General features: G+C 53.8%; 1 protein-coding gene across 1 annotated transcript; it reads left to right on the forward strand.

Moving 5' to 3' along the window:
• The first annotated feature begins 1070 nt into the window (after window positions 1-1070).
• Rnaset2 (ribonuclease T2) lies at window positions 1071-20380 on the forward strand. The gene is made up of 9 exons (XM_076858040.1): window positions 1071-1232; window positions 4957-5017; window positions 6440-6492; window positions 7856-7913; window positions 9603-9673; window positions 13431-13544; window positions 16709-16754; window positions 18866-18940; window positions 19752-20380. Exons 1-9 carry the CDS (start codon window positions 1150-1152, stop codon window positions 19950-19952), a joined length of 762 nt encoding a protein of 253 aa, XP_076714155.1. The 5' UTR covers window positions 1071-1149; the 3' UTR covers window positions 19953-20380.
• The last annotated feature ends 350 nt before the right edge of the window (window positions 20381-20730 follow it).

Genomic DNA, 20730 nt, shown 5'->3' on the forward strand with positions numbered 1-20730 from the left:
GACAAGTGTCAACCACATCTTATCTCAGACAGTCTGAGTGTTACTGGACGACACTGAGGCCTGCAGGAGGGCAGATTACAGGCCACCTGATTTAAAGTCACAGGAACCTGAGGAAGCCAGTTTTACTCAAAATGCACCGGTGACTGTCCATGTTGTAGTTGTGGGTGTGAGGAGCACAGGCTGGGGCACCTGTGCAGTTTGCCACCTGGCCAGGCAGGTGGGTGCAGAAGCTGGACAGCAGTGACTTATGGAAGAGGGCGAGGCCTGGCAGAGCACAGGAGGCTGAAATCCGGGACCCTCTCCATGCACCCTCCACAGACAGCTCCGGTCTGTCTTTCCCTGAGGGAGTAAGGCTTCTGCATCACCGGGAGCTTCAGCAGATGGTTTTCCAAGTCTTGTCCCCCCAGGGCTTCTTGTCGATGTCACAGAGGTGCCGTCCTAGTCTCTGGGACAGGTGGACTGGGGTGCAGGTCGTGAAGGCCAGTAAACACTAGCAGTGCTAGTGACATCGCAGATGCAAGGGCGACTGAGAGTTTACAGAGAGCCACCCTTCAGATCCCACCCTATCTCAGCGACGTCCCTGCAGAAGGAGGCCACAAGGACCCGGGCACCCAGAGCTGTTCTGCAAGGAAGAGGTCTCTGGTATGTGCGGGGACAGGCTCAGGACCGCTGGAGCAGTGGCTGGACAAGGGGACGCTGCGGCGGGTCAGCTTCGGGTCGCGGGCATGGGTCAGCTTTCCCGGGTGGCGAACGGCTGGGGCTGCAAGCGGAAAGGTGGGCCAGGTCGGGGCTGCGGGCTCCGGGGCCGCAGAGCTGCTCGAGACGGTGGCGTCTGTGCGTCCGGAGGCGGCGAGGGGACGCTCTCCCAGGCCCTGGGGCGGAGGCCAGCAAGCCAAGCCAGGCGCCCACGCCACTCTGGCCCCTGAGCGGGCGAGCGCCCTCCCGGCCGGGGCGTGACTTCGGGCGTGTCCGCTGGGCAGGAGGGCGTGGCCAGGGCGCTGGGGGCGTGCCGGGTAGCTAGGCGTGGGCGTGGCGTCCGGAAAGGTGGGCGTGGCCACGGCGCCCAGGTCCGCCCGGGGCGGGGCGGAAGCGCACTGGGCCCGGGCCGCCTGCGGGGGTCGCGGAGAGCCGTCGGGAGGCCCCGAGGACATGGCGTCCCAGGCCGTGCGCCGCGCGCTCCTGGGCTGGGGCCTGGCGCTGTGCTGCCTGTGGTGCGCGGGCGCGGGGTGGAGGTGAGTGCGCGGGCCGGGAGTGCGGGCCGGTGCCGGGCCGCCCCGCGCCTCCTTCCGCTTTCTGTTCTGGGGCCCGCTCGGCTGCCGGCCCTCGCGTCCCTTCCGTGGCTGCCGCCTGTCCAGCCGCTAGGGGTGCACCGGCCGTCGCGGCTAACCCCGATGATAACCGTGCAGCGGACACCAACATCGGAAGACCACTTTCTAATCTTTTCCCTGGGGTTTGGGTGAGGGTCCGGCTGATAGCATTTCATAGTTGCACAGTGGGGGTGGAAAACGGGATTTTACCTTTCAATTAAGCATCGCTGTTTTAGAATATACTTAAGAGACGACTTTGTACTTCAGAGTCTCCAGAAAGAGTATCTTCTAAGAGCTACGTTTGCATACTTTCTCACTTGCCTTAAGGAAGTGGCCCGTGGGCACCTGCTAGGTGCTCTCCAGCGGTGTCCACCTGGAGCCCTGCTGCTCGGCCTCACCTGCCCGCAGAGCTAGTATCAGGAGGGAGCATTAGAGGTACAGGAAGGGCTTGGAACAATGCCTGATGGATGGAATTCAGGTGTGTTTGCTGGAAACCTTAATTTGCATTATGTGACATTCCCAGACTCTCACTTAACTCCTGCAACTGATGTAATTGTGCTGGTTTGGGAGAGACTCCAAGGGCATTTCCCAAGTACTAACTGGGCTTGAAAACGTGGGTCTTCTGTGCTGAGTGACTTTTCTGTTGAGCCTGTCTTTGTTTCTTCATGGATAGAGTAGGTAGGATGGGTCTTTGCTCTTGCCTGGATCATAGATGGGAGACTTTGCTACAAACGTTAAATATGCTCCAAATCTTGCTGGGTTTATTGTAACATACTGATGTGGACTTCCTGGAAATTGCTTCACTTTGCAGCCTCAGGTTTTGGTAACACCAGGGCCATGAAGGCCTGACCCCTAACACTTACCCAGCTTGGTTCTCACACTGCAGTTCCTCTCTTTTTCTCTTATGCAGAGAGGGTGCCTCATCAGTTCAGATTTCCACCATGATTGTGATTTCCCTACTTACTCAACAGTACACGATTATTCACAGAAACTTGTGAAACCAGAGTTTTGAGATAAAACTAGGCTCTCTGCTTCACCAATTTCTTTCTAGGTTCTTGTCTGGCAAACTTGAAGACTAAAATCCATGGAGAATAACCGAAGGGAAGAGTAGACAGAGTAGGATTTATTGAAGTGAGAAGAAGTAAAACTCACACAGTGTGGGAGGAGACCTAGAGCAGGGAAGTCCACTTTGGTGCTCTGGCTGTAGGACTTACCTGGTTGGGGGTTATGAACACAGACAAATCTATGTCTAACAGGCATTGAAAAATCACCAAGGGCACTCCTTGTGTCTCTTAGCCTGGGTTTGTTTTTAAATATATATATATTTTTAAGTTGTCAATGGATGTTTATTTCTATGAGGTGCTGAGAATCAAACCCACACCTGCTAGGGAAGTGTTGTATCGCTGAGCTACAATCCCAGCCCTTAGCCTGAGTTTTGATCCTTCCTGTAACAACCATTTGGTGCACTTCACCTTCTATTTTCCCACCTCTCTGGGAGGAAGGAGTTGGCTGGAGTGTTCCCATAAATAGTTTTTTACATTTGAAAAACACCTCCTCAGTTGGTGCTCCATAATCTTTTACTGGCTAGCCTCTAAGTGTGGACTCTGCCTTTGACTAAGACCCAAACTGGAGCCCATTGCCTGAGCATTTCTAATTGGATTCTTAACCCCTCAGTGTTGCAGATTTTATGCTTAGGAGGAGTTATCCTTATCTGCCTGAGTTCCAGGTGTGGTCTGTGGAAGGGTCACTACAATCTCCCCCTCTGGCTAACTTGGGTTTCTCTTCCTCACATTATTTTGGGCCTGTGTTCTTCACACAGGTAACAGGTGGTTTGCTGAGGAATGGGACATATCCTGTCCACCTAGGCCAGTCAGAGCTACCGGTGAATTGTTTACTGAAAAAGGAAGCATGTGGGGGTCGGCACCTGGGCCCGGTTTATAGAACTGGTCCCTTAACCTCATGTTCCCACCATTCACATCTGTCCACCCCCGTCACTGGTTGGAGCCGCTGATTTAGTTCACTCTGAGTCTTCGTAACACTTGACTTGCTCTGAATTAACTGTCAGCCTGACTGCTGACCTTTTTCACTTATATGTTTGCCAGCTGCACTTTCTACTTTGATCTCTTTGCATATTGAGCCTTATAAATATGGTTAGAGGCCTCATCATGGTCCATTTTGTGTGCTATAGTGAAATACCTGTGCCAGCTACTTAGGAAGCAAAGACTTATTTTGCTCTCAGTTCTGGAGGGTCAAGGGTATGGCTCTAGCACCCACTCAGCTCCTGCCAGGACCACATGGCATGGAAGTGGGCACAGAGGCAGGAGGAAAGATCACATGGCCAGAGGAGCTGAACGGGGCAGGCTCAGGCCCTGTCACGGCCCTCATCCCTTCCTAGGTGACCCACCTTTTAAAGGTCCTGCCACCTCCCAGCAGGGCCACCTGGAGACCAGGTTCCCACACACCAGTTTGAGGGGACCAACCATGGCGGGCCTTCTGCTGAAGAGCTCGGAGTGTGGGAACTGCAGCTGCACCACCCTCAGCAAAGTCAGGATTGGGTGGGCTTCTGTATTCAGACGGGGGGAGTTTGGTGCACGTTCTAGGAGACACGTGAGAGGGCGTGTAACGGAACGTTTTGAGAAAAACTTTGCTTTGGTGGCAAAGGAGAGGCACGGGGAACTCCTGTCCTGGAGGCTGTGATGCTGCAGGTCAGGAGGAACCAGAGGCTTTGAAAGAGGTGGTTCAGAGCTCCATTCCTGGTGTACCCTGTTGGAGTGGTCATTCGCTTGTTGATTTGGGGATGGTCATTCCTTAGATCTTCTGGTGCCATCCCAAAGTCTGAATTATTTCATTCCTATGATGGGCGTGTGTCAAGGACAAATAACTCTGCCTAGGTCAGGGAAGAAAGGGAATGCTGTTTCCCCTGGGATTAGGGAGGAGAAAGAAACGTGTCCATTTTAAAAATAAGTCAGTGGTAGGGCAGCCAGGGCAGGATTCACAGCCTAAGTGGACCCCAGTTTCAGGTGCAGTGCCCACACTGCATGACCTGGCGCAGCGTGTACACACGCTGTAGAGAACACCGTGACAGGCACTGCACCGGCCATGCTCCAGGAGATGCGCATGACGTGCCGTGCGCTGGCATGCTCTAGGTTGCCACAGTGGCTCTGCAGTAGCACCCTGTGATCACATGACAAACCTGCAGAGCAGCTTGTGAATCTGAACCCTGAGTGGCGTAGTGAGGGTAGCCTTCCACTAGTTGTGTTTTGTTGTTACATGAATTACAAAAAGTTACCCGGTTTTCAGGATCTGTTGGACTCACAAGTGCGTCTGTAAGCGTTTCTGAACTGCTGGGGCAGCGGCAGGAGAAAGGTGCTTCAGGCTCAGTTGGGTCCCTGGGCAGGACCCTCCCTGGCTCACCCCTGCTCGTCCTCTTCTGCTGGTGTGTTCTTTGCCACGTGACGCTGTGTGCCACCATGCACAAGCTCGTAGAGTGCTTGTTGCCTTCTCTGTGGCTTGAGCACTCCAGGAGGTGGGGGCTTTGTTCCTGATGGTGCCCCTAGTCCCATGGGTACTTAGTGTTGAATGGATGAATTAATTTTTCTGTAACTTTAAAAATGTTACTGAAAAAAATAAATATTTTGTGTTTTCACAGTGGTGGCCATGAGTGGAAGAAACTGATTCTGACCCAACACTGGCCCCCAACAGTGTGCAAGGTGAGTTTTCCTGGCCCTGGATCCAGGGGACCTGGAGAGTCAGTTTGCTGCATGGGAGCTGCCTTGGGTGCCACTGGCCCACTGACCTCCAGCCTCCTGCCTGCCCAGGACACTGCTCGGCAGAGCTGTGCCTGCCAGCAGGACACTGCCAGAGGGCGGGGTGCTGTGTCCCAGGGTGGCTGTGGAAGTCACAAGTGGAGCGGCTTAGAACCTCAGAATTGGGTTTGCTCGCAGTTCTGGAGCTGGAAGTTTAAGATGGGGACATGGGTCAGGTTGGTTCCCTCCAGAGGGTTCTGAGGAGAGTTTGTTCCAGGCTGTGTCCTAGCTTCTGGTAGGGCCGCAGTCCTTGGCATCCTAGGCTCAAGGGTGCTTCGTCCCAGTGTGCCCCCTTCACAGGCATAGGGGCTTCTCCACCTCCTGAGTCTACCAGTGGCTGTGTTTAGGGCCCACCCTAATTAAATATGACCTTACCTTATCTTGATTACCTCTGCCAAGACCTTATTTCTAAGTAAGGTCACAGGTAGAGCTACAGGACAGGGATGTGTCTTTGAGGGACATGGTTCAGGCTTGGGCTTGTCTCCTCCTTTGGTGCCATTGGAAGCTGGAGACATGTCTCCCATGGGCGGGAGGGAGCGGGAACCGTGCCTGCCCCTCTGCTGCTCTGAGTGGCACCAGCAGCACCCTTCCCCCTCTGGCTTGACCTCTCTGTGTCTGCAGCTCTGTCTGCTTTGGGCCTGTGTCCCTTCAGGCAGGTGTCTGTGTCCAGGCTCTTCCTATTGGAGCTCACCAGCTGGGGCCCTGCTCCCACAGTCCCTGCCTGGCCCGTCCTCCCGCTGGGCGGTTTAGGAAGCGCATCTTGTTGGTCCCGGCTCAGTCACAGGAATCCAATGCATTGCCAAGCCAGCACTCGCGTTGAGGACTGGGTCCTGGGCAGGTGGGTTTTCCCTGCTGTCCTGGCCCAGTGACGCGGAGCTCTCTCCTAGCACGTCCATGATTGCCTTGGACTGCTCCGGTCTCGGCCTTTCACTCCTGTCATGGTGTCCCATTTCCCTCCGGTTCTGTCTCTGTGGTCTAGGGTGGAACAGAGTCATGATGGGGGCGCAGGGCACAGGATTTGGCCAGCTGGAGCCTGGCTTATTACTTTACTAGTGTATTTGTGCCTGGGAGGAAGCGTGAATGTAATGGTAATGAGAAGAACAGAAATAGCGGTCTCGTTCTGTCCCTGAAGTCGCGGTTCTAAGGACTGGCCTGGAGCCTGCAGCCTGATTTAGTTCCTTCCCTGCAGTGAGCTTGCTGTAGATCAGCACTGGATGTACCTGGTGTCGATAGCGTACCTGTGCCTTGCTGACGAACAGTGACAGAACTTGGGGTGCCGAATGAGCTTCACTGTGAACCAACCCTCTCCTGTGTCCTTCTCCCCAGGAAGCTGAGAGCTGTCGGAACTCTCTGGACTATTGGACGATACACGGACTATGGCAAGCATCAGACGCCGTGGGGCGGTGAAGGGGCAGCAGCTGATTTGAATTCTAGCTTGTCGCGTCTTCACCGTGTTGCGCTTGTTGTTTTTGTTAGGAGTTTATACCGTGGACCAGATCTTTATTTAAAATGTTTTCAGCCTTTCTAACATAACCCTAATTCCATTGTTTAGTTCTGTTGGGCTAGACTATTAACTATCTATTTTAAATATGTGCTAAGGGGTTCTAGGTACATTGTGGGGCCCCCAGATTTTAATTTTATTTCAGTATTTCTTTGGACCCATGATAAGTGAATGTAAGAATAAATGAGTAAGTGAGAGAGAGAGAGAGAGAGAGAGAGAGAGAGAGAGAGAGGATCCATGTTGTGCTCACTCCCTGGATCTGAGCTCTGCATTCTGGGTTTGCCTGCTTTCTGCTGGAGCTCTGTGTGCACTCCTGTCACGTTCAGTCCTGTGCATTCGCTTGTGCTGGACGAGGCCCCTAGGCCATGGAGGACGGGCTGGTTTGCTCTTCCCCTCCTTCCTTGTTCTTAGTTACGGGGTTTAGTAGGAAACAAATTCGGTGGGACCTGGGCACCCACGTCTAGTTCCAGCTCTCTCCAACTTTCCAGGTCACAATAGGCCAGCCTCTGGGACCTTGGCCTCCCCTGGACTTTGCTAGGTGCCCTCTGCTGTCCTCAGATGCCCTGTTGTGGCTGCTGCCTCTCTGAGCCTGGAATGAAAACCTACGGGGCTTTCCTCCCTCCTTCCAGCAGGCGAAAGGTGCAGGTTTCTGCAGCTCGTCATCCTGTGCTGTGCAGGGCTCCCCGGGGTCTTGAAGGTCAGCTCAGTGACCTCGTGGACAGGCTGCTCTGGGTGTGTGCGTTGGTGTGACCAGAGTCAGACTTGTCCTGATAGAATACAACTCAGACGCAGGAGTGTGCGTGTGTCCAACAGATCCATCAAAGGGTGTCCTCGCTGGCCTTGTCCCTCTGTGAGCCTGCCGGTCATGTCACCTCGCTGAGTGCCATCATCCTGTAGAGGGACACAGGCTGTTCTCAGGCTGTGTTTGGGCATGCCCATGCCCAGGTCAGACCCCCGAGAACCCTCTTGCTGGAAGACGGCTGGGTAGTTTACTGAGCTTCCCCTGCTAACAAGCCTGTTTGTGTTATTCCTGGGTGTTTTAAAACTCTTTCCTCTTCAAAAGTAACTCAGACTGCGATAACGGGCATCTGGGCATTCTTTGTTAAATGACTCGTGTGGGTAAAGAGTTCCCAGAGAGAATTTCTCTTTCTGTTTGCTGCAGACTTTAACATGTGTGTTCTGATGTCATTTCAAGCCAGGCTAATATTTCTTGTTTTGTGTCCTTTCATTTGGATCTCAAGGCCTGACAAAGGAGAAGAATGCAATCGATCGTGGCACTTCAATGTAGACGAGATTAAGGTATTAACTTTTGATTATGATGCTGGGGTAAAGCATCCAACAACATTAGCTCTTCTTCACAGGTGTGCCTTCCAAGTCATGTTTCAGATTCCAGGTTGAGAAAGTATCCTGTAGGATGGAACCCCAGTGATGTTTTAGTAATTATCAGTACAGAAAACAACCCCATGAGTTAAATGGAAGCCGCCCTTCTCACCCTCTGCCCTGGGTCTGAGCCGCTGCGGGAGCGAGTGTGGGAAGGTGCTCAGGCGGGCCAAGGCGGCCCAGACCTGATGCTCATTTCCAGGCCCTGGGCTCCTGGGTCAGGGCTGCATAGGTTTCTGGTTGGCGTGGGATGTGGTGTGGTGACTCCAGACAGCTGTGACTCAGGGAGCGTGCACAGGGTACTACCTAGGCCGGCCATTCTGGCCATGGTGGGGCTAGGTTTCCAAGTATAGACCCTGAACGAGGGGATGATGCCCAGTCCACTGCAGAACTCCGGGTAAGGATTAAGTCAGAGGGCTGCGGTGTATGAGCGTTGGTAGCCGAAGAGCTCTTGGACACTTGTAGTCCCTGTGGAGTGTAGAACCCTCCCCGACTCATGCATTTGTCCTTGCTTAGAGGAGCCTGCAATTCTTACGTGTAGTCGGGCACGTGTCAGGTAACCGGGGTGGTGGGGGGGCGGGGCAGGCCACAGTGTGAACCGAGAGGAGCAGGGCAGGCCTGGAGTGGCCCCTGTGTCCAAAGGGCCTTTGAAGACAGTCAGTCAGGGAGGGGAGGTTGATGAAGAAGTGCCACAGGGCTCTCTGTTCAGGGTCTATAAAAGGAAGGCCAGGATGCCTTCTGGACTGGGCCTGGGCATCTGGTGGGTACACTCTGCTCCCACGTGGCATCATGTCCAACTCGGCTCTTGTCCCAAACCAAAGTGGCCTGGGGTGAACCATAAGTTACATTGTCACCCTGTGTCTTCTCCAGGGGGCTGGTGGTGGCTGAAGATTGAGTGGGGGGGGCAGGTGAGGAGGGACTCTTTTTCTGTTTTGGCAGGGCACTTAACCACTGAGCCACGTCCCCAGCCCTTTTTATTTTTTTTATTTTGAGAAAGGGTCTTGCTGAGTTGCTTAAGGCCTTGCTAAGTGCTGAGGCTGGCTTTGAACTTGGGGATCCTCCTGCCTCAGCCTCCTGAGCTGCTGGGATTAAAGGCGTGGCCACGTGCCTGGCTGAGGGAGCTGTCTTGATGGTGGGCAGCTCTGAGAGAAGGGGAGGCAGAAGGGTGTGTTTAGAGGGCAGGAGGCCAGTTACTGGAGCGCTGATGGGCACTGAGGGTAGTGTTGGAAATGGGAGAAAGCAGTCGCCCTCAGTTTGTTTATAGGCGTACGCAGCCTCTGTGAAGGGGCTTCTTGTCGGCATGCACTGAGGTGCCTCTGTGTCTTTTCCGGCTTGGTGTCTTGCTTCTTTTAGTGCTGAGTGATGGTCCATGGTCTGGATGCAGACCTGTGTAGCCTTTCGTCCATCATGCCCTTGTACGATCGCTCAGATTTTAGTCCCACACATATCTTAAGAAACACTTTGCAGGACTGCTTCACTCACCTAAGAGTTATACATAAGCACAAGGTTGAATGTCTGAAAACGTTCGTTTACCCACTTGCCTTCTGGGCTTTGTGTTTGTCGGGTCTGGTGTAGACTGTTTTCACTTATTTTAAAAATTATGTGTAGGACCTCATGCCGGACATGAAGATATACTGGCCCGATGTCATTCATCCCTCTTCCAACCGCACCCAGTTCTGGTAAGTGGCAGCCATCCTGCCAGGCTGGGGAGCTGCTTCGTGCACTCTGAACGGAAGCTCTGTGGGCGACATGGGGAGCAGGCGGGGGGGGGGGGCACCTGTCTTCTGGGGCTGGGAAGCAGGAACACCCTTGATATGGAGATGACTCGTTACGCCAGTTTGGGTGGCTTTCTCCAGTGGGGAAGAGGCGAGGGACAGCAGAATTGACCTTACAAAGGTGTTTTCTCTCCTGTGTGCTTTCACTCACTACTTCATTTAAGACTTTTCTCTACTAAAGATAAAATAAGTACTTGCATGTCTTAATCCAAATTAGACAGGAGTGAGTATTTCTTAGGGGATATTGTGCTGTTCTCTTGAAATACATCTTAAAAAGAAGACATACCTACAGATAATGACCTCACCCACGTCTGGGGAGTAGAGAAGGCGGGCTCCTTGCCTGAGGCCCGGTTCACAGCACCTACCCGGCACTCAGCCTCCCAGGCAGAGCTTCTGTGAGCTCTCACCTGTCACCCAGGAGTGGGCGCCCCAGGCAGAGGGCTGCAGTCAGCTCAGGATAGCTTCTAAAGTCATTGCTTTATGAAAAGATAAAATTGACATTCCTTTTATTTGCATTGTTTCAACTGAAGGTAATTCTTTTTTCCCAACATGTTTCTCTAATATGACAACCTGTGATTCAGATTATAACTAATCTTTCCCAGAAAGATTAATCAGCCTAGAAATATTTTAATGTACGATTTTCAGGGAAAAAAAGAAAAGCTGAGTTTAGCAAAAGGCTTTTTGTAATGATGGAGTGAAAGAGATAATCCCCCTGGCTGACCGGTCAGCCTGTCCTTCATGGAGCCACTCCCACTGAGAGTCTGGTTGCCGACTAGCTCAGGCCTCAGCACTTGTTCTGCAGCCTGCATTCTAGGAAGTGGCTTCAGAATAGGTCATTACCATCGTGAGTTGAAGCAGGGAACAGGAGAAACCTCTGCATGTACTTCAGTGTGTTTCAAATGATGAACCTGGTCACTGTGCCGGTGAGTGTTCAAGTACTATAACAAACACCGGAGAGAGTTGGCCTAAAAAGAGGACACGTGGACTCTGGCTCATGGTTTTGGAGGTTTTGGTCCATGGTTGCTTGGCCCAGTGGCGTACATCAGATAGGAGCGCTTGGCAGAGGAGGCTGCTGCTCATGTCAGCTGGGAAACAGGAAGGTGGGGGTCCCAGTTTCCCCTCAGAGGCACACCCTGGTGACTAGTTCCTCCCGCTAGGCCCACCTCTTTGTAAGTTCCCACCACTTCCCGGTGGCCCGCAGGCTGGGGGTGACCAAGCCTTAATACTGGGCCGTGGGGACGCTTGCAGCAGTAACTCGGTTGGCCAAACCCGGCTCTCCAGTGGAGCCCTGTGTCCTGAGAGAGGCAGCCAGATTTCAGTCAGATCAAAAATAAGCCAGCGAACAGAGAAAGACGGCTTTGTGAACTGGTCCTGCTGCTTAGGGCAGCATGGGCAGGGAACGTGGCCGTCTCAGTGCTTGGCATAGGCAGTGTGATTACTGTCCTTCTTCAAGCTGAAGGGCGAATCACCGCTCAGCCTCTGTTCCAAACAGAGGGCAGCCATGCCCCTGGTCAGCGTCCCCACTGTTGAGAGCCCCCCCACACCCGAGGGAAAGGGGTGCTCCTGTCTGCCTCCCGAGGCCTCACTCTCCCCGGCTCTGCGTCCATCAGGTGTCCCCAGCTTTCCGCAGGGATGCGTCCGGGGAGGGAGGCGTACAGAGAACGTGGTAAACCCCACCCAATCCAGCGAGCGTAGGAGGGTGTCTTGGCATTTGTCGCTTGAGGTTTAGGATAGTTTCTAAGATCAGCCACCATGAAGAGCGTGTGTAACAGCCCTCTGCAGAGTAAGGGCTTCTGTTCTGTTTTCTGATTCTTGTAAGAAAACGAATGAGATCTAGGTCACACCCAGCTTGGCCATGCAGCCTCCCGGGGGCTGTGTCAGCCTGAGTGACGCCTGAGGGGTATGTGCCTCTCAGCGCTGACCGGAAGGTGATGGTAGAGGGTGACCCCTAGGACCTCTGCCCCAGGCCCTGCTCTGCCCTTGGTGGGCCAGCCAAGGCATGTCCAAGGAGAGGGTAGCATCCAAGACACCTGGGATCAGTAGCCAGCCCTGTGGATGGTAAATGAAAGACCGTCCAGGCCAAACTGATGTGAGTAGATATCTTGAGCTACATTAATATCAATATTTTAACATATTCTTACCTCTAAGGTCGACCGAGTCAAGCTTGCTCTGAAGGTAATAGCGGTTGACTTTGCTCCCCGCAGCATCCCTGTGGGACAGGCCACAGGTCATTCCATCACTGGTTTCACTGCGGTTACCGTTGAGCCTCCCCTTGCTGGGCTGTGGAATATAGAAAGTGGAGATAGTTTGCCTGGAAACTTCTGGATGGGGAAGGCTCGTTATTCACCTGTGTCCGCCCTTCCTGTGTTCAACCTCCCTACTTCTCTCAGGTTCAAGGAGCTCGTCACCTCTATACAGTTCTTTAAGACTCCTACTGTAGATGGACTTTGCCACGAATTAATGCACAGACTGTGCCTTTGAAGGACTCATGTTAAGTGCTCTGTAGGTGGTTGCATAAATGTGATTTATTAAAGCTTAACGAGTTGATCCCTGATAGATCTGGGGACCTGACACCCTTTGTCTTTCCGTGCTGACCTTGGTTGTATCTGAATTGTCAAGTTGTCAGCCTCCTGAAGGTGGTGCACGTTCTGTTCAGCGTTTGATTGGATGGCAGTGTGGCGTGAAGGGCCCTGACCTGGGCATCGAGATCGTTCAAGGGCAGGCTCTGGGACAACCTGGTCAGCTCTGCTGTGCTGCTGTGGAGCTGCCCGGTCTGTTGCAGCAGACTGCCCGCAGCTGGGTGGGCATCTGGACAGTGGTGTTTCTTTATCTCACTTGGAGTGTTCTGCTGAGCAAGCCGATTGCTGGGGTGAGCTGCTGGGTGGTAGGAAGCGGAGGCACAGGGGGGCACCTTGGGCACTGGCCTGTTCCTGGAGCCTTGTCCCAAGCGCAGGTGAAGTAGGTGCTGATGCTGAGGATGCTGTTTGCCTTCCCGTTGGTGAGGGTGGTGGCGTGGCCCAGGTGCTGGAGACCTCGCCCTTCAGATCCGCAGCTCCCGTTGCTGAATGGGCAGTAGTGCTGTGCCCCGCAGTGTTGTGAGAGCCAAGTGGAGAGCGTGAGCCGTGTGGTAGACTACAGTAGAACCTAAGGAGCTGGCAGCAGCCACGTTTTTCGGGAACACAAACTGCTGCTCATCTTGGGCTTGGTCAGGGCCCTTGGCTTTGTGTGGCCGTCTCCTGTGGAAGGGCTGCACCCACTGTAATGGTCAGTGGTGGCCGAGAGGGGCCTGGCAGAGCCATCCTGGGTGACGGATCTCGTACCTTTCTCGGCCTCCTGCGTAGGAGGCGGGCTGTGCTACCGTGGAGCTGCCCGGTCTGTTGCAGCAGACTGCCCGCAGCTGGGTGGGCATCTGGACAGTGGTGTTTCTTTATCTCACTTGGAGTGTTCTGCTGAGCAAGCCGATTACTGGGGTGAGCTGCTGGGTGGTAGGAAGCGGAGGCACAGGGGGGCACCTTGGGCACTGGCCTGTTCCTGGAGCTTTGTCCCAAGCGCAGGTGAAGTAGGTGCTGATGCTGAGGATGCTGTTTGCCTTCCTGTTGGTGAGGGTGGTGGCTTGGCCCAGGTGCTGGGGGCGTGTCTGAACCCTGCTCTGAACCCCCAGGAAGCATGAGTGGGAGAAGCACGGCACCTGCGCTGCCCAGCTGGACGCCCTCAACTCGGAGAGGAAGTACTTTGGGAAGAGCCTGGCTCTGTACAAGCAGGTGGACCTCAACAGGTGGGTGTGTCCTCTACAGGCTCCCAGCCTGGGGCCCAGGGCAGAGGTGAGTGTGGATGGTGATCTGCTGGCAGCCCCTGCTGCCCCTGAGCCTCATAGGCAGTGGCTCAGGCTGCAGCTGGCTCCCTGGGTGCTGACCTGCTGTGGAGTGGCCGGTCGGCCCAGTGGGGGGTGGCGAGGCTGCAGAGCTATTGCCCTGCCGTCTGAACAGCCACATCCCTAGTGCCAATGAGTCTGCAGCCTGTGGGACTGGAGCAGGAAGGAGCAGCGGGCCAGAGTCCTTGAGCCCTAGAAGTACCCCAAGCCCGTGGACCTGCCCCTGCCTGCCCTCGCCTCATCCCTGGAGTCGGGGAGTGGGCTATCACCAGGCAGGAGCCAGTGAACTTGTGAGGAGGTGTCCTGCAGGGGCCAACTCAGTCCACTCATGGCCAGTCTGGTCACTGAGAGGGCTCAGGCCAGCCCTGCCCCTCCATCTAGACACGTGTTTACTGTTCCTTATTGTAAGTGATCATGATAAGCCAGGGAACAAGTTTTGAAAAGGGACAGTACAGCGAGGGTGTGTCAGCACAGGAGCCCGGCCTGCAGAGGGCTGAATGTGCGCCCCCTGCTCCAACTCACCCCAAGTGGTGGAGGGCTGGGGCCTCCTGGGTGGGATCACTGCCCTTATCCAAGACTCCAGGGAATCCCCCTTGTGAGGACAGCGAGCGGCGCAGGCCCCGAGGAATGAGCTGGCATCAGGCGCCAGATCTAGCTGCACCCGTCTCTGGCTTCCTGGCCTCCAGACCTGGAGATAGGTGCCTGCTGACTTAAAGAAGGGAAAGAGGAGATTACGCAGTGTCTGCGCTGCTGCCTGCTTTCATCCGGGAGGTTTTCCTTCAGACGAGATGCGTCCCAGGACCCTTCACTCCTCAGCCATGTCCTAGGTGCTCAAATGAGATCTGTTTAGAAGATGAATAAGCTCCCCTGGTTCTGTGGTCACCTGCTCTGCCTCCTCGGAGACTGAAGGCATCACCATCTCACACAGACAGTTTCCTGCATCTTTTGGATCAAAAACAGGGAAATTTGAATCGATGGGCCAGACCCAGGACAGGAGGAGAGACGAGGCATGTTGAAGAGCACGCTGTGGAGGAGTTGGAAGCTGATGGCTGCCAGAGCACAGGGCTTGAAGTGTGTGCTGGCCCTGAAGTGTGGTTGTCTGCCTCCTGGGGTCACCTTCCACGTCTCAGGGTGGATGGCTGGGTGGCCTCACGGTCTTAAAATCTGCAGTGTCCAGTGCACTCCCTAGGAGGTGCCCGGCCGGCAGAGTGTCACAGGCCCTGTGCACATTTAGCTGTGGACTTTGTCCGTTTGATCTGTAGCTTCTTCTTGGAGGGAGCAGTGTTCTTGTAGTAAGATCAGGACCCGTGGAGGGGCCTCTGCAGAAAGAGAAAGATGCATCTGCACAGGATCCGGGTCCCACCGCGATGTGAGCTGAGGCTGGCTCTGCACCCAGGGCCAAACAGAAAAAGGAGAATAAGTAGATATTTGTCGAGTTTTAAGTAAGGCATCTAAACAATTAAGTAGTGTCTTTTTTAGCTTTTGAAATGTAGTAGCTTTCTGCATGTTCACATTTGCAGAAGTGTAGGCCCTGGAGTTTCTAGGGTAACTGGGAGGCCAGAGCTGTTGGCCCCATGCTGGGGCAGGCCTGCTGAGTGGACGCATACTGGGACTGCACTGCTTGCAGAGAATCAGTTATAGAAAAATTACATGCTTTCCAGTTTCTCCAAGGAAAATACAAAATTTATAGCATTCACAAAATTAAGAAGTTGAAATCCAAAACAAGAACCCTTACTTTTTTTTTTTAATAAATCATTGCAAATTATCTTTTTGTTATAGGATGTAAACAAGTTATCAGGAACTGTAGGCAGGTAACTTTGTTTTGTTTTGTTTTGTTTTGAACTCAGGTGCACTTAATCACTGACCACATCGCCAGCCCTTTTTATATTTTGTTGTATGACAGGGTCTTGCTAAATTGTGTAGGGCCTTGCTAAGTTGCTGAGGCTGGCCGTGAACTCCCCATCCTCCCTGCCTCAGTATCCCCCTGCCTCAGCCTCCCGAGCCTTTGGGATTATAGGCATGGCCACTGTGCCCGGCCCTATAGACAGTTTTTGATTCACTGTAACATGAGGGTGGCAGACGTGAAGCTGCAGAGCACCTGTGGGGGCCACAGGAGTACCTACAGGTGAAGACCTGGGGTGGAAGCCCCACTGACCTTGCGCACTGTGTGGGTGGGCTAGGTGCCATGTTGCCTGTCCTTCTCTCATTGCCTTTTGTCCATGGTCACCTGTGTCAGATGGCACTGCCCAGTGGAAATAGAACCTGAGCCGCAGAATTCACTGTCTCTGCCATGACCCCTTTAAAGTAGAAGAACAGGTAAAGCTAATTGCAATCATATATTTTACTTAACTCACTTTACCTAAGGTATTATCATTGCAACTCACAGTAAGTATTTTTAAAATCCAAGATATTTCATGCTTTCTTTTGTCGAGGGAATGCAGAAGGCACAGGGCAGGCCGTGGAATGTTTCTGTGGGCTGGGGCATTTCTAGGGCTTGGCGGACCCTTGCCTGCCACCATTTCCTGCTGGTCCTGGGAGCACTGCAGCTGGCTGAGGACAAGTTAGTCCCCAGGGAGTGCTCGGGAGGGGCCGTCTGGGACTTGGCACTGTACCTCCACAACTTAGTCCGTTGGGTGGCTCCCTGGTGGGCTCTCTGAGGCCATGCGTCAGGATGTGATTCAAGGTTGACAGACGTGAGACATATTTAAAGACTTGGCCAGATGCAGCTTTCTGGGATAAGCCAGGATTCCAGAAGTCAGCTGCTAACCATCTTTAGAACAGGTGCCTCCTGGGAGGCTGTGGAAGGGACGACGGGGAGGCCCAGGAGTGGGCAGTGCTGTGGAGCCCCTGCATGGCTTCCGGAAGGTGCAGATGGAAAGCACCTGTACTGAGGGCGAGAGGGGCGGGGCAGCACCTCGGCAGCTGTCCCTGCAGCAGATGTAGTGCCCAGGGTCACAGATAAAGCACCCCCCTGTGTGGGTATCTTGATTCTCCTCTATGAAATAAGCTTCAGAAGGCCAAAGAAACAAGCCTTCTTTCTACAGCTCACTGTGTCTCCTTAATTTCAGCATGCTCCTGAAGTTTGGGATCAAACCCTCCGTCAATTACTACCACGTGAGTATGGCCTTCCGTCTGACCTCATGTGCACCTGCCCAGGACACCTGCATGTTGCCCCACCCCTGAGCCACAGTCGGGCTTTGGAGTGACCCAACATGACCTTCTCCTGTTCATGCTCTGACCCAACTTCCCCATGGTGTTCTTCCTGTCGGCACACTGAGTGTGACGAAGGCTACCTAGACCAATGGTTGGGACGCTTTCGTGGCCTGTGCCCAGTAGCGGTGTTCTCCATAGTCTGTGGGGCAGGTGGAATTTGAGTTTGAAAAAGGGACATCCATTTTTATAATATTTTATGTTTGAGAAAAAAGCATTTTTTTGTGATAGAACTGTGTGATGTAGAAATGGAAGCCTGGCCAGGTCTGATTGCCTGAAAAGCAAGGAAAGCTCTTGGTCCTGGGCTGACAGTTCTATTGGCCTGCGGCCGCATGCACTCTGCTAGGAACTGCTGTGGTCTACAGCGGAGCAGAGTGGCTCAGCTTTGTGGCAGCTGCAGCAGAGACAAAGACAGATCCCCTGCAGAACCTATGCTCCCTCCGTCTCAGTGGCTTGCAGGCTCTTGCTTTAGGGCAGTGCTCAGATTCTTAGGTAGCCGGTGTGCTTATCAGGGTGTGGACGTTACACAGGGTGAGAGTGACTGTTCAGCAGTCTGACAGCTCGGGCCAGCGCTGGACCCTGAGCGGCTGTTTTGGCCGAGGACAGTCTGCCGGACTGGAGAGGTTCCCCCAGTTCTGCTCTGGTCCTCCCTCCATGGGGCCCTGGGCTCGAGGAGGGTGCAGCTGCTGCGCCTTGAAGACCTCTCTGCCCGGGCAGCGCATGGCCCTCTCGGTCCTGCTTTGGCCTCACGTTCCCGTAGACGAGGGTGGTGGGTTTTAGGTTTTTGTGCAGAACTTGGGGTTCAAAGACCCATCTGAGTGGTGGGAGCAGCCATGTGCTGAGCCTGTGACACTCTCTAAGGTGCAGGAAATACGCGGTGGTGACCCAGGGGACGCTGCTGTGAGAGTGAGTCCAGTTGGCAGGCTTCCTGCTCTGTGTCCAGCATGCAGCTGGACACACACCTGTTGAGCCCTGAGAGAGCTCCCGAGCAGAGGCTGCCTAGGAAAGGTGTTTTTTTAGTTGTAGATGGACATAGTACCTTTATTTTTATGTGGTGTTGAGGATTAAACTTGGTGCCTCATAGGTGCAAGGCAAGTGCTCTGCCACTGAGCCACAATCCCAGCTCCAAAAGGTATTGTTGAAACCAAGGCACAGCATTTGTGAGCACTGGAGGAGTGTCCCAAGTGGGAGGGCCAAGGGTGGTGCAGAGGGACAGCAGGTGCCACCGCAGGGACTCAGGAGCAAGTGCACCAGGAGGGCTGCAGAGCTGGGAGCCATGTCTCTCTGCTACTCAGCTGCCTAGAGCTGGGGGGATCCAGAGAGGCGCCCTCCTGGGAGGAGTGGGGGCCTAGGCCTCTGGGACTCAGCAAGGCGCCGGGTGACTGGATCCAGCCTGGGCAGTTTGAACTTAAGGCCTCTGAAAGATCCAGGAGGAGAGCGGACAGGGAGGGAGCCCTGTCCTGTGGGCTGGGAAAGAAGGCATCCAACACCAGGCAGGGGAAGGGGTGGGGAGAGCACGGCGGCAGGGAGGGGCTTTGCACAGTGTTGGGACAGGATGAGGGTCGGAAGCATCCACCGCAGAGGCAGAGCACGGAGGGCTGCAGATGGCCCCGGGAGGTGTGAGTCCCCAGGGTCAGTACAGGAGAGGGGTGGGGGGTGGGGTATCCCCAGTGGGGCAGGGCTGGGGGGTCGGAGGCGTGTAGCTGAGGGTCGAGAGGGGGTGCTTAGAGCCAGTGCCTGTCTTAGTAGGAGGTGGTTACTGTGTGCTGTGGGGAGAGGCTTGCAGAGTGGGTGGACAGGGGTCAGCTTGCAGTAGAGAGGACTCGTGGATGAGCCCAGTCCACCATGTCCTCTCCTCAGGGAGGCGGGCGGTCATTGTCACGTCTCTCAGAGCCGAGCCAGGAGCTCTCTCGGAGGAGGAGGCCTGACGCTGCGGTCACTTTTAGTGCGTCACACTCTGTACTGTGACCTTTCCTGATGAGGTGTCATTTCTAATAACCTTGATTTAATGTCAGATTGCAGATTTTAAAGATGCCCTCACCAGAGTCTATGGAGTGGTACCCAAGATCCAGTGCCTTCCACCACAGCAGGTCAGGCGTGCCGTGCCCTCATCCTGCTCTCCGTATCCAGAAGACAGGGTCCTTTCCTGCAGCTCTGTCTGCACCACAGCGTTCCCAGGGTGGAGCCGCATTTGTGCATGCGTGTCTGTACATGTGCTGACACATGCCACGTGTGTGCGCACACGACAGGCGCGTGCTCTGGGCACTAGTGCAGGTGCACGTGTGTGTGTGGGGGGGTGTTGTGTGTGCGTGCACTGCAGTGTGTTTTGGAATAACCGTGTTTCTTCAGTGCCATGCTAGAATAGGCTTTGTCCTCCTGCCACTTGCCCTGAGGACATAGCTGGTGTACAGGGACGGGTGGAGTGTGGAGAAGGAAGTGGAACATTTCTAAGTTAGAGAGTTTCTAAGTTTCTGTGTTGCTACTCTTAATTATTTAAACTGCAGTTTTCTATCAGATTTATAGACAAAATTGTAGTTTCTCTCTTTAGCCAAAAAACATACGGGTTCTTTTAGCAAGAGGGTAGTACGTACTATGAAGTCGGGGTTCTCTCGGGTTCTCCGTGTGGGCGTGGCGTGTGCACTTGGCCCACCTGCATCCAGGTCCCTTCCAAGCTAAGAGCGCCTTCCTTCCCGGGGGGCTGCCAGGCTGGTGGGGCGTGAGGCTCAGCGGAGCTGTGCTGCTGTGAGTCTCCCGTGCCTACCAGCTTTCCTCTGCTACCGGGCTTTGCTCCTAGTCTGGCGCCTGCTTGGTTCTCAAGGCGTTTCTAAAGCTTCGGGATCCTGAAGCTGTGAAGATGATCCGAGATCTGAATGCTGCAGCGTCTGTCATCTTTGTTTTTAGGATGAGCAAGTGCAAACCATTGGTCAGATAGAGCTGTGCTTCACCAAGGAGGACTTGAATTTGCGAAATTGCACCGAGCCAGGGGAGCAGCTGTCCCCCAAGCAGGAAGCGTGGCTGGCCGAGGGGACCGCGGCACAGGGGATGGCCGTCTGTGAAGATGGCCCAGTCTTCTACCCGCCTCCAGCAAAAACCCAGCGTTGATCCCCAAATTTGGAAATATTCTGTTTTATAAAAAAAGAGATTCACAAATCACTGCTTTTTAAACATGATTCCAAAGCCTTTTAAAGTCTTCTCTGCTTCTTCCTCCCACGTCAGTGAAGTGATTTTGACCCTGCCTGGTCACCTGCGCTCTGGGCTCCTCTTCTGTGGACTTGTATCTACAGCCGAGGTCGTAGTGAGCCTTGTTCCCATCAGAAGGGAATCTGACCCAATCCACTGATGCGTGATTAGAAACGTCAGTGTAGCCGAGCAGTGCCCATCCTTAGGTTGTAAGTTCTAGAACCCTGAGACGCCCAGGGTTCCTTGGAGGTGTTGTGCTCCACATCAGGATCTTGGCCTCGGCCGTGAGGGTAGCGGTGCTCTGTGGAGGGTCTCTTCCTGTGTGCTTGATTAAACTGCCTTCTGCCATATGTGCTCCTGGGTCGGTCTGTCTGAATTTTTTTTCCATTTTTTTTATTTTATAATTTTTGTCTGTTCTTATTAGTCATACACGACAGTAGAATATATTTTTACACATGGTACATATATGGAGTATGACTTCTCATTCTTCTGGTTGTACATGATGGGGAGTCATGTTGGTTGTGTGATCATATATGCACATAGGAAAGTAATGTCTGATTCATTCACTGTCTTTCCTAATCCCATTCCCCGCTCCCTTCCCTTTGTCTAATCCACTGAACTTCTATTCTCCCTGCCCGCCTAATTCTTTGTTAGCATCCATATATCAGAGAGAACATTCAGCTTTTGGTTTTTTGAGATT

This window comes from Callospermophilus lateralis, chromosome 6, assembly GCF_048772815.1.
Source record: "Callospermophilus lateralis isolate mCalLat2 chromosome 6, mCalLat2.hap1, whole genome shotgun sequence".
NCBI lineage: Eukaryota > Metazoa > Chordata > Mammalia > Rodentia > Sciuridae > Callospermophilus > Callospermophilus lateralis.

What these genes read in the sequence shown, in the direction of transcription:
- Rnaset2 (XM_076858040.1), top strand. Translation starts at nt 1,150, where the DNA reads ATGGCGTCCCAGGCCGTGCGCCGCGCGCTCCTGGGCTGGGGCCTGGCG. An exon ending in TGCGCGGGCGCGGGGTGGAG is followed by an intron (nt 1,233 to 4,956) that starts GTGAGTGCGCGG and finishes GTGTTTTCACAG; the next exon opens with TGGTGGCCATGAGTGGAAGA. An exon ending in AAGCAGGTGGACCTCAACAG is followed by an intron (nt 13,545 to 16,708) that starts GTGGGTGTGTCC and finishes CCTTAATTTCAG; the next exon opens with CATGCTCCTGAAGTTTGGGA.